At 48.3% G+C, this 13,058-nt stretch overlaps 1 protein-coding gene across 2 annotated transcripts in view; it reads right to left on the bottom strand.

Annotated features, from left to right (window-relative positions):
• Positions 1–9,186, bottom strand: part of TEDC1 (tubulin epsilon and delta complex 1) — a 74,029-nt gene extending 64,843 nt beyond the window's left edge. The window contains exons 1-3 of one of the 2 annotated variants that reach the window (XM_086753547.1): positions 9,034–9,186; positions 8,069–8,147; positions 1,307–1,509 (exon numbers count right to left, since the gene is read on the bottom strand). In XM_086753547.1, the coding sequence (XP_086609673.1) occupies positions 1,307–1,509; positions 8,069–8,147; positions 9,034–9,186 (435 nt within the window). Of the gene's footprint in view, positions 1–1,306; positions 1,510–8,068; positions 8,148–9,014 lie in introns of both variants that reach the window. The other variant, XM_086753548.1, reaches the window with a different exon arrangement.
• Positions 9,187–13,058: the final 3,872 nt, after the last annotated feature.

The following is a 13,058-nucleotide window of genomic DNA, read 5'->3' as shown; positions in this document are numbered from 1 at the left end:
ACAAGTGGTCCATTTCCTCAAAATATTATTAATAGTGTTGACCACAAAGGTGTTTCTTCCCTTTGAACTGTTTTCCATTTGTACAAGTGTTCTCCTTCCAAAGACGCTGTATCTATATCGTAGCTTTCCAAACTCTCACTTTCCTCCTTTGCTGTCACCTAGAAAAGATTCTAGAAAACCAGGCAGTCTACAGTCTAGGGGGGCACGTATACCTGACCATGAAGATCACAAGGTTTTAGATATTACAAGATAGCAGCAGGTAGGGTTTCTGACCTACAATGTCCTTTGCCAAAAAATGAGACAATTCTGTAAGCCTGTAATTTTGAACCAGCCTGACCAGTAATTAATGTCTGACTAGATGAAGGTGACCTAGAACAAACTCACAACCATCTAGAGAGGCCTCGGCCAAACTAATGCATTCCACTGCTCAGTTTAAATTCAGTTTGTGTTATCTGTTAAGAGCAGGGACAGTTTATTTGCAACAAACAAGACAAACATGGAAAAAACATCATCTCCTCTCCTAAGCTTCTCACTCTGTGCTTCCAGAGCAATTGTCTATACAGTAACATGTGCACGCAATCTTAAATGCAAGGAATGGATTTTAAAATCAGTGTTACCAAACATTATTAGACTGTTTTTGTGGGGTCTTTTGGTCCTTTTTTTTTTTGATCATATATCTATATTGCAGCTAAAGCAGACACACAGCTATCTCTAGTTTACTTCAGAGCAGGCTTTCTATGTGCTAACGTATTTTTATTGATGGAAACACAACAACGTACTCCATTGTGCTCTCAAGGAGCCTACCAGGTCATTAGTTACCCCAAAAGCAGCAGCTGCCATTTGAGATCTTGATGTTTTTAATAAGTGCTAGTTGCCTTAGGATTACTTGCTCTACCCAGTGCCAACGTACCCAGCATTCACAGCAAGCCTGTTTGCCTGCACTGTGGAACAACCCATGCTACAGTCCGGAAGCACAAAACTCAGAAGTACAGAGTTCAAAGACATTCACTTAATTGCACTCCTCCACACTAGTCTCACCTGTACTGGAAATAAAAATCAGGGAATGCAGGCAGGGTTGGGAGTTTGAGAAAGAGAAGGAACCCAGACTACTTCTATACAGAAAGTTTAGAGAAGGGAAAAGAAAACAGGTTCCAGATGCTGGCCCCTTTAAGTTTTTTTAAAGCTGGAGTAAGGCATTTATTTGTAAAGGTACCAAGTTACCACACATTAGGCCCTACTGATAACATGGCTGCTGCCACAGAACATTGCTTATGGACAAATAAGGTGGAAGGACACACATGCTCACCGTGCACACAGAGGTTTCATCCCCAGTCTTCACTCTGTTCCGAGCCAAAAGCTGCTCCAAAAGGCTGAGTCTGTGCAGCAGCCAGGAAAATGCCAGCAGCAGCTCCCGACTACCCGCCGAGCCGTCGGATGGGAGCCGATAGAGTTCTGGCCTGCCATAGCCATGGTACCACAATGCTGACTTTACAAACCTGATTTGGTGATCTGAAAAGAAGAAAACAATTAGGAATAACACACTGCACTACTCAATCCACTTACCCACTCCGTTCCAGAAACTGCTGCCTCCTGGGAGCAAGATTTTTAATCAAGCCTAAGATTAGTGGAGGACAGTGGAGACTACAGTCTTTATCAACAACTGATAAAGGGCAGGAGGTAAAGGGTAAAGGCCTTCCTTGTGCTGCCCCATTCTCATCTACAGGAACTGCTGCTTAGGAAAAAGAAGAAATTCAAAGTTTCTTAAAAAAAAAAAAAAAAGGAAATTCAAGGCCAGTAATTGCCTCTTGGAGATTAATAAAGGCAAAAAAGGTAAATAGCCATCCCCACTATAACAGGACTCCAATTCACCTATTCATTTTTTATGAGTCACCAAGCATGCTATGAATTAGTAAATGCTCTGAGTCACTTTACTCCTGAATCAAACTGGAATTTAGAGATAGGAGTTTCACAGCGTGCTGCAAATCTCTGAGCACCAGTGAGCAGGCAGAGATAATGCAGTATACCACAGTGCATACCAGACCACATGGACTATGAAATTCTCAGGAACGCTCTGATCTGTATTCCTTCACAGCAGCAAATGTTACCTGACAGCTACAAGACGCACACTACAGAACTGTAAAATCTAAGGAAACAGAGGAAATTACTATTAAAAAAGGTTCTGACCAGTAAGCCTCAGCTCTGTACTAAGTCAAAACTATAATAAAGAACATAATTAGGGGGCACAATGATAAACAATACATACCAGGGAAGAACCAGCAGCTGCTGTAAGAGGAAGTCCTGCTCAAAAAGCTACTGAGTCTTCCAAAGGCAACAAGAAGCAAGTAATTAAGGAAGATTCAACAGGAGGACATGCAGGACATTTAGACTTCCCAGTGGGATTCAACTAGCACAAAAACTAAGCTGCTGTGGTGAAGGGAGAGGGGAGGCCCTTGAATCAATGACAAGTGCCTAGCAGACAAGAACCAGAGGGCAGGAACAAACAGTATTTTCACATGAGGGCTCTGTGCTAAACTGTTGTTGTTCAACCAACTCAAAATGACACACAGACAGTGTGACAGTGACAGAAAATTTGGCGTGATGTGGTATTACTCAGTAGGTAAGGAATGCAGGCAGATCGTGAAGGATTGCAGAACCTAATGAGCCTAAGCTTTAAAGTGACAGATAAAACTTTTTAGAAAAAAAAATGAAAAATGATGCACAGAAGGGAAAAAAACAATCCTAACTGTACTGAGACAGGAATGGTCTTGGAGTTGACCACCGGAGTCAGGAACACAAACTTAGATTATAAGATTTTTCACAACAAGATCACGCTTGCTTCTCATACACATCCAAAAGCAAACTGAACTTGAGAAACTTAGAAAGGAAACTAAACAGAACACAGGCAACAACATTTTACCGTTGGCTATATCCACTGTGACTCCACATCTCAAATGCACAGCGCTATTTTATTTCTTCAGTCCCAGAAAGGCTACAGAAGGCTTGGAAAAAAATAAAGAGAAAGGACAAGTACAACCACAAGTACAGAACAGCTTCATTGTAAGAACTGACAACATAGGCCAAGAAGATGACTGAGAATGCATATGACAAAACTCTTTAAAACCATGACTGCGGTGGAATGGGTAAACAAGAAATAATTTGTTTGTACAACATTCAATACAGGAACTGTGAGCCACCAAACAAGGTTAGCAAGCATCTGAGTCAAAACAAGTTAAAGATATGTTCTTCACACACGGGGCATAGCTCTGCCATTTCCAGCCATGGGACATTAGAGACACCGAGAGTTATGCAGGCTCAAGGAGGAACTGGATTTACAGAACAGGATTTTGTGGAAGGTTATGAAATACAGAGATATCCTCTCTGGTTTGGGAAGTCTGAGATGTAAATTACTGGAAGCTGAAAGAAGACCTTCCCCCAAAAGCATCCTTCTATATTTGCGCCTTCCTTTCCCCTGAGCACCCACTTTTGACAGCTGCCACAGCTGGATGAAGCCAGAGGAACCTTCAGTTTGATCCAGTTTAGGCATTCTTACAAAGTAAGGAAGAAAGCTGTTCCCCTTTTCCAGTGTAATGCTCCACAGAACATCATAAAAAAGGTACACACTCACACACACAAAAACAATAGGAAGCACAAACCTTGCACAATCAGAGATTGTCACTGCTGTCCTTAATTAACATCCAGTTCCTCACATTACACACTCATTTGCCTGCTCCTTGCCACTTGTGATAAAAACATCCCTTAGCATTGACACATACTGTAATCTTTCATTGTCTGGCATCAAGTGCTGAAGCTCAAAAACCACATAAATTAACAACTTCAAAACAAAAAAAACCACCAAGAAAAATATCCTGTTGCTCTCAAAAGGAATTTGTTCATTACAAGAGACTCTCATAGTGAAGAGTGGTTCATTGAACTTGATTTGCAAAATGCTAAAGGAGTCTTATCCCCCGAACATAATACAAAGCCAAGACACAGGGAGGAGCTATAAGCTGACCTATGCTAGTAACCCTATAGAAGCAGTACCTCGCTACAGCTCTGCTGAGCCTGAAGGAGCCGGCAGTCATAAAGAGCCCTTTGTGCCTTGACCAACCAGAGAAAGGTAGATTGTCTGGACTCTTTGACCAACTTTAGGATTTAAGGAAACAAGAGTGCAGATCCCTAAGGAGATGCCTACTTCCAAAGTGCTCCTCAGTCCAAACACACAGCTGAAACTGTTCTAGAGATGACTACACATCTTCAGCAGAAGGAGCGGGAATACATGATTGGCCATGTGAAAGCTACAAATGAATTCTTGACAAAGACATTAATCATGACTGAAGAACAAAAAACAAGATCAGGAGCATGATTAAGCAGATGTCATGATCATGCAGAGCTACTAATTTTTTGCAGGACTAGTGGTTTGCATAGCAGAGTTTCTGCAGAGACACACAACAGTTGGACAACTGGTTTTAAACCTAGCTTGTTTCTGCATTACAGACACAGAAAGCAAACTCAAACACCTAAATCACTCTCTGTTTGCTCATTTTGCAGAACTTGTGAATGTAAAAAGCAGCTTCCCTTCACAACACTAGGGTGGCAGAAATGCCTCTGGTTTGCTAAAAATCTTGCTGTAGATATGTACTCCAATCCCTCATGCACAGGGGGAGCACTCACATAGTAGAGATTTTATTTTGATCTCTCTTGAACATTCTCACACGAGCTAGGTTTTCACGTTGCCCTTTCCTTTTCTTTGTGCATTTGCAAGGAAAGGAACTGCCATAACAGGTAAGAGCAGAAATACTCCAAAAGGAAGGAAGATCAGCCTGTACTTTCACTCTTTTTCAAAGCAAACAAGCATCACATGCTGCCATCTGCAGTTCATACAGCTCCCCAAAGAAATCACACCTCAAAGAGAAGGAATTAAGTGCAAGCTAGGTGGTTTTCCTCCCTTATCACCATTTCCCTGCTCTGATACACCACTCAGAACCAGATCCACCAAGGCAATTTGCCACCTGAATTTCTGTGTTGCTCTGGTCCTTTACCTCCCCCTATTTCATTCTCTCCCTCTGCAACGCACTCCTCTCACATGAGGGGGTATGACTGGTGAGAGCTTCAGGCAGCAATTGTGGGTGAACGGTCAAAGCATGGATCTGGGGCTCAAAGAGCCTTTCCATGATCTCAGAAAAGTCACTTAGTTTTCCTCATCTCTACAGTGCTCTGCTTACAAGGAAATGGTGTTCTGATAAATCACAGTAGAGGCTATATAAGGATTCAAGACCAAGACGGATTCTTCCAAAACGTGCAGCAGAGAGAGAGAGAAAAATCATCACTCAGCAGATAACAGCAGTCACTCAAACACCACCTCTTTGGCATCATCTTCTTATGGCATTTAATTAAGATTAGGCAGTTTATAGAGAAAGATCCACAGTCCTTCCAACTAATCCCCTTCTGCATGCACATTATTTATAAAAACAAGTAAGACCAAATTGGGGATGAACCTTAGGGTTCAGCTCTCTTATAACTATACTCAAGCTGTGCTCTTCCAAATTCTGCAGAACATTTTCTGTGACTTACAACATGATATTCAAATAAGGATTGTGCATTAGCCTGCCAGGCTAAGATGGAGAGGAACTAAATCATGTACAAGAACAGACACAGATACATTACTTCATGCACTCAGGCAAGAAACACCTGCATAGGTAGTGGTATTATGGGAAACTACTGCTGCAGAAGAACATTTTCTGCTTCATTTGTCAAACGAACAAAAATATATTGCAGCTCCAGAACTCTTTCCCATACTACAAAAAATGAATTACAACCCCAGAAAAGAAATATTTCCTCCAACTATCTAAATGCATGTTGCACTGCTACCTGGTGTGGCTGTTTGTTAGGTTGTTAGCAAAGTCTATCAGCTCTCAGCCTCTGTGAAGAAAGAGCAGCATGAAACCACTCATCATGACTTCATCAGTAAGGTTATGCCCAGAGTACCATTAGACAGCTTACTTTGACTCGCGCTCCACTGCCAAGAGACCCATTGTTCCGAAATGTTTAAGGGGCTGGAGCGTATTCACAGCTTCCCAAACTTTACCGTACGTGTTTTTTACTGTGTGAAGAAAAAAATTCTTCTGAAATGAGAAACCAAGAGAGCCATTTGAAGAATTTTATAGCCACTGACTGGCAGGCTTTAGTGGGATTTCTGGTTTCTTTTTGCAAGAAAGCAATAGCTCCTACATTTTAAACAGCAAACTGTGTGGATTTTTTTTTATATGTGATTTTTCAAATATTTTCTTTTCTGCTAGCTAGGCAATAAAATACATCAACCATTTGAAAACATGATGTAGAAAGTTTTTCTAAACAATATCACATCACAACCATAACAAGGGAATGACTAGTAGCTGTTCTATTCAAAACAAATTTTAATCTCCTCTAAAATTTACCTATATGACAAGATCAGATCAAAAACTGACTGATGAAATCTACTAACTTGAAACATAAATACACACTGGAGTGCAACTTCGAAAGTCACTTCATAAAAAGGACTTTTCCTTTGGAAAAACTTTTAGCCTATAAAAATAAAAGGCTACAAGACCATTTGAATGTGGCTTCTCTTTTCCAGAAAGCTGTTCCTATGCCCACGCACAGAGTGACCCTCGTACTTCACAGCCTTCCTCTGGGATCTGTCAACTGCTGTGCTCCTTGTTTTAGCTAAGATAATTAAGAGGTTGTACAAAAACAGCAAAGAAAGGAATGTCTGATCCGTGTACTAAAGCACTAGGCATGGATTAGAGGAAGCAGTTTCAATTCTTTGTTGTGCTACAGAATCCTGTGCAAACCTGAGAAAGTTATTTAGCCCCTATGCCCAAGGCTTCCACTTCATTTCCATTAAATACATGAAAGACCACAAGCACTCCAGAGCAGGGACAGAGAAGAAAGGCAGTAAAATATTGATTGTGTTCGCAGCAGGCAACTCATTCACTTGACCAAAGGTAATTATTGTAATTTGAAAAAGAGTACAGCTATCAAACCTGACTTCCAGCTTTAATCAAAAAATTGTGACTAAACAAGTTTCTTAAAAATCAGCTCAGTAGTTCTGAGTGGAACCACACATTTCTACCTTGCAATCTACCAGCAGAGGCTGGGTTTGCTCTGTCTAGAGCCAGCAACCTGCCACATGCACAGAGAAATCCTGTCTCCAAATGCTACAGGCAATTAGCACGGGAGCAGCCAAGATTCAAGGAGGCTGCACTTGTGCTGGACCACCTCCACAAAGCTGTAGGAGACAGCCAATAAACTGATTTACCATACACGGCAGACTGTGGACGAGTAGAAAAGCAAAAATAGCCAAATGAAAAACAGCAGTCCTGTGAGTAACACAGAACCATGCTGATTTCCTGCTGAGCTACCAGCAAAACTATGCTGGTTTTGCTCCACACTCCTTGAGAGGTATCATCCACAGTGCTTAGCCTTTTTTAACTCCCTTTACAGAGCCAACAGATTCCCAGCTCTTCAGAGGCTTAACCAATGTTGCTTAGGGCTTGGGATTTTTTTTTGCTTTCAAGGGCAAAAGTGGATTTTAAGTGGTGTGAGGAGACCTCTATCCATCACAGACAATCCCATTCTCAAAACTTCCTCTGATGATGAAAGGGCTGTAAGTAAAAGTCTTCCACAAAAGAAGTCTGGGGAGTGGTATCATACTTGGAATACCATACATTTAAGAAATATTGCTCTGTCATTGTGAGAAGACAACTTGCGTTCAGCTTCTCTCTGGAGTAGTGGCCCTGTCCATACACAGAATACATAGGATCATTGCAGAGATTTACCTGTAGGTAAACGTCCGAGGGAAGCAAGAGTGCCTAGCACACACAAAAACATCCCAGTTTCCTGCACAAAGCAAGCCCAGAGGAAGAAACCTGCTTGCATATCTGTGATGCAAGAGTAAGAGGCATAAACTAAGCTATTCAAAATGGAGCATTCCTGACAGGGAGCAATGAGACAAAGTGCTACAAAACCAGTCCCAGTAGTTCCCTGGGACAGCCAGAAACTGCACAGTCAATTAGAGTGACTAGGTTACCTATGGCATCACACTCGGTCCACTTGCCTCCGTGGATTTGTTTCAGAAGAGCATAGAGCAGCCTCCAGAAATCCAGGCTCTGCAAAAGAGAGGGGTGGGGGAAGATCAGCAGGCGAAAGATATGCGACACATTCAGCCTTAATTAGGCAATTAAACCCATACCTGAGCATCAGCTGTTACATGGAAGAGCACACCTGCATCCTGCCGACACTGTCAAATCAGGCAGGTTCATGTATCAGCTGTCTTATGAACACTACCTACAGCAAGGTGCAGTCAAAAGGAGAAGGGCTACTAATGCTGGCTGTGCAGCAAGACCCAGCACTTCTACCTTGAGGCACAGGCATACAGGAGCACGGTATCAAAACACCTGCTCTGATATAACCACATATGGCACAACTTGCTCCTAGTCAAGCACTTGAAAACACTGAAAAGATCCGACCATGACAGTATTAAAGACTCACAAAGAAGGGGCAGCACACAGTGAGCTGAAACTGGAAATAATTTCCTGGCCACACAAGGACAGCAGGCTGACAAACTGCAACAGTGATTCTTAGTCAGTCAACACTCCTAAAATGCCTAGAATAGCTAACTGGGCAAGTGGAGCACCCTGCGTGTGGGCTGGAGGCCTCTACAAAGCCCTGAAGCAGGAAGACCCAAGCTGGTCCACAGGAAAGGAAAACCTCAGGTGACACTAGAAAAGGTGCTGCAGACCACGGTGAAATATGAAGCTTTAAGTAAAACTGCCAGAAAACAAATCCCTTTCAAGAGCAGCGATTTTGCAGAGAAGCACACAACGCAGTGCCAACCGGGGCCCACACGGAAATCTCCCCGCCCTGGCCCTGGCCCCACACCGCTGTCCCTCCCAGAGGGGTGCAGAGGAGGGAGGGGGCGCCGGGCAACAGCGGGGGGCGCCGGCGAAGGGCGGCCCGGGGCGGCCCGCGCTCACCGCCTGCGGCCGGTCGAACCTGGCGCGGCGGAGGGTGTCGGGGGCCGGCCGGGCGCGGGGCGGCAGAGCCCGGCACAGGGCCCCGACTGCGGCCGGCAGCTCCCGGCCCGGCCGCTGCTGCCGCCGCATCCCGCGCCGCTTCCCGCCCTCCACCGTCGTGCGGCGGGCGCATGCGCGGGGCGCCCCCCCTCCAGCCTTCCGCTGGGCCCGCCCGCTGCGGCGCCCCCCGGCGGCCGGGAGGGAGCACTGCAGCTCTGCCAGCCCCCCCCTCCCCACCCCCCGCCACGCGCCGCGTGGGGGCGCCACGCGTGGGCCGCGCCCCGCGGTGGGGAGGGCCCCCGCGCCTTTCCCCCGGCCGTCGTGCGGCTCAAAACGTCCACCCGTGGCCTCTTGGCAAGTTAAGCAGTTCATAACCAGTTCATAGCGTCCTGCGCCTGGATTAGCACAACTCTTTTCCCTTTTTTTTTCCCTACACCATCCGAACACCATGAAACAGCACAGGAAACTCCTTCCAGCTACGGAATGGCCTCTTGCCGCCAAATGTGGCTGCTGGCAATGAGGAGAGAAACGGTGTTGATCTGGAGAGACCTTCAGCATGCTGGAAAGCATTTTCCTTATCCCTCGTCCAGCTCTAGCTCTGCAATCTCTATCAGCTTCTTTGTTCTCCTTCCTAACAGGTTTGGCATCTCCATATGGTTCCTTTGGTTCCCAACGGGCCATAAAGTCCTTTTTTTCATTGCCCGGAGCCTTATCGGACCTGGATAATCCTCTGCTGTCTTTGGCATCCCTCTCAGCTTCCCGTACCTCGCTGCTATCGGGCGCTGTCTGGTCCCGCCATGACACATCGCTTGTCTATTTCCCCGTCCCCGCTGCTGTCTCAGGGCTGGAGGACCTTCAGCTGGAGCTAATTTCCTGTGTTTTCCTGACCACTCCGTAAACCCTGCTCAAAGCCACCCCTGTCCCCACACACATTCCTCTGTCTAGGCCTTTCCTTCCCGGAGGCAGCCGCCCGCTTTACTGCTGCCGAGACAAGGGCTCTCCAGCAGCACCCAGCGCATGGACCGGTGGGTGGTCCTGCCCATCACCCCACTCTCTGGGCTCCTGTCCCCCAGCCAATGCACCAACTCTCCAGCCAGCGAGTACCATCACCCAGTGCGAGAGCAGCAGCTGGGATGCAAACCATCCCGGCACGTCAAGAAGCCCCCATTCCGCCTCCCCACCCCGCTGGCTGGCGCCCCAAAGCCGGGCTGGCCGCCCTTCCAGCCGGCTGGCCCTTGGTCCCCAGCCCCGCGGCTCCCTCGGCACGCAGGCCCCGTGGGCGCAGCTGACACAAGCCGCCTGGCGCTGCCAAGGGTTGGCACCCAGCCACGGGCGAGTCGGACGCCAGGCGGCAAATCCCAGCCTCTCCGGCAGGGCAACGGCGCAGCGGGGGCTCGGTCCCAGCACGCAAGGCCCCACTTATCTACTCGGCCGGCTGCCTGGGCGGTTTTCCCAGGATGGGAGAAGCCGATGGGAAGGCAATGGTTTCCTGCTTCAGAGATGGACTTTGTGCTGTGGACAGACAAAGGAGGTGACGGTGCGATGGCTCCCAGCGTGCTGTCTCAGCAGGGACGGTGATGCCACCCCACTGGCGGCAGAGCCCCCGCCCCGCTGCATCCAGGCCACCTTCACCTCCCCTGTCCGAGCCCTGATCCCACAGGGATTGTCAGATGTAAACGTGCAATGACTGGCTGATGTCAGCACACCACTCTGAGGTCACTGTGTGCACGTGTGAGGTCATGGGAGATGGGTGAAAGCCTCTGTACAGCAACAGGAAGCGGGATGGAGCCGGTTCATCAGCTCAACCTGCCCAAGCAATCCTCTGGGCCCCCCACTCTGCCCCAGCACTGAGGCAGTTTTAGGAAGAACCAAGCCCCAGCAGCGAGTGTAGAAGTCAGACCACAATGTGAAGAAAAGGTCCAGGCGGGTACTGAGAGGCCAGGGATGCACCTTCTGGGGAGACATCACCGGGCTTCACCCTCTCTCTCAGTTCCCGGGCCTCGTGTGATGCCATACAGCTATGCAGCTGGCCGTTTCCGACACGGTGTGTCAGTTGGGGTCATCATGAGTTGCCCAGAGAGGTGGTGGATGCTCCATCCCTGGAAACATTCAAGACCAGGTTGGACGGGGCTCTGAGCAACCTGATCTGGTTGGAGATGTCCCTGTTCCTTGTGGGGGATTGGACTGGATGGCTTTGAAGAGTCCCTTCCAACCCAAACCATTCTGTGATTCTATGATTTCCGCCCCGAGGTGACTCAGCCGGGGCTGAGGGCGCCTGTTTGCACCCGTGCCATGGCAACCCGCCACCGCAGCCGGCCCCACTGTTTGTGGCGGTTGCCAGAGATGACGGACGCATCCCATTGCCTCATGCAGATTGTATGCGATAACGGCGATCTCTGCTCACTCCGGTGGCAGCACGGCTTCCTGATGTCACCTCGGCCCCGCCCTGCCAAGGGGAAGGTGTGAGCTCTCCTCCTAGGAAAACAACCCCTTTGGCATTTTTTAATGCTTTTGTCCCCGTGAAGGCGCAGGCGGGAGCCAGCCTGTCTCCCGGCCAGGCTCTCAGGCCATGCATCAGTGCTTCCCATGCTCCGCTGCCAGCTCAGGGCAGCTAGAGCTCCTTGTCCCTCTCCTCTCCTCTCTCCTCCCCACAGCATCAGTGGCGGCTGAGCAGACACCAGAGCAGAGTGCAGCTGCGTAGCGTTTCACACCCTGAGCAGATCAGGCAGCTGAGCAGCCCTTCCTGGCTGGGGAGAGGACGGCACCTTCCAGACCGGCCACCCTGGGATCTGTGCCGTTGTAGTCCATCTGCCAGCACACTTGGAGCACCAACACCGGTCGCAAATAGGCATCTCCTTGCCAGAGAGCAAGGAGCACCTGGCACCGTCCTCGCTGGTGGGGGCAAAGGGCGCTGGTGTCACCGGGATGGCCGGCACATGTTTAGCACACTGGGTCGCATCACGTAACAGTTACAGGTCACCGGGTCCCCGAGAGGGACTGTAAGGGCTACACAAATATTCTCGTGCAGGTTTTCCTGGACACAGTGAATTAGTCTGCGCGTGGGCTATAAGTGCCAAAATTCAAAGTCGGCTCCCAGCAGTTGGCTGCTTCGCTGTAGCGTTGGTGTTTCAGGCCCTTTTCAGGGTCTGCACTTTCAGTATGATAAGTGAATTGGAAAGGATTAGGAAAAAAAAAAAGATCAGAGATGTTGCAATTCTCTGCTCTGAGGAGTTTCAACCTTTCCTTTTTACTTAAATCGCCAAGTTGACATTCCTCTGTATGGAGGGAAACTCCCTCTGCCCTCTTCCTCCCTGAGCCTTTAACCCAAGACTCACCAGAGAAAGACGGAGGCTTTGGTGTGAAGCTCCTACACCCTTCCCCCTGGGAAACTCTCCCTGCTTCCTTGAAAATAACACAAGAGGCATGCAAATAACGAGGTTTTACCCCCTCTTTGCCATGTCTGCAAAGCTGTTTCCGTTGCTGGGATGAGGTTTCTCTAACCCACTGCTTTGCAGAGCTGGCCCGGGAAGTCCCGGTGTGCCGCGTGAGCTTGCAGAGCTCCTGCTACCCGACATCAGCTGCATGGTCCCTCTTGCCATTGCCCAGATAAGAAGGCAGATTTCTGAGGTGCTGGGAGATGAGCAGACACTTTCTCAGCTGCTGTCCCACAAGATATCAGAGTTTTTTGAACTTAACAGAAATCAGCCTTAAAAATACCCGAAGCGGTGGTGAGCTGGGTACCACCCTGGCTTCGTCCCCACAAGCCCTGCGCAGCAAAGAGCTGCAGCCCCCATGCCCAGATGTGAGCTGCAGCCCGCACCCGCGGCCCCGCTGGCGGGACACAGCCCTGTCCCCAGCCTGCTCTTTTCGCTAAGGACAGCCCTGGGGAGCGATGCTGAGGGCAGCACCCTGCCGTAAGGCTTCCACCTTAAGCCATCCCCCTTGCCAGCTGTGGGCTCAGGGACACATCTGTCCCCTGCTTCGGATTAAGGTCTGTCCCATCTG

The sequence above is a fragment of the Chlamydotis macqueenii genome, chromosome 8 (genome assembly GCF_036417535.1).
Source record: "Chlamydotis macqueenii isolate bChlMac1 chromosome 8, bChlMac1.mat, whole genome shotgun sequence".
Classification (NCBI taxonomy): domain Eukaryota; kingdom Metazoa; phylum Chordata; class Aves; order Otidiformes; family Otididae; genus Chlamydotis; species Chlamydotis macqueenii.
The sequence above is the reverse complement of the archived record's forward strand: the minus strand, read 5'-3'. Positions and strand labels throughout refer to the sequence as shown.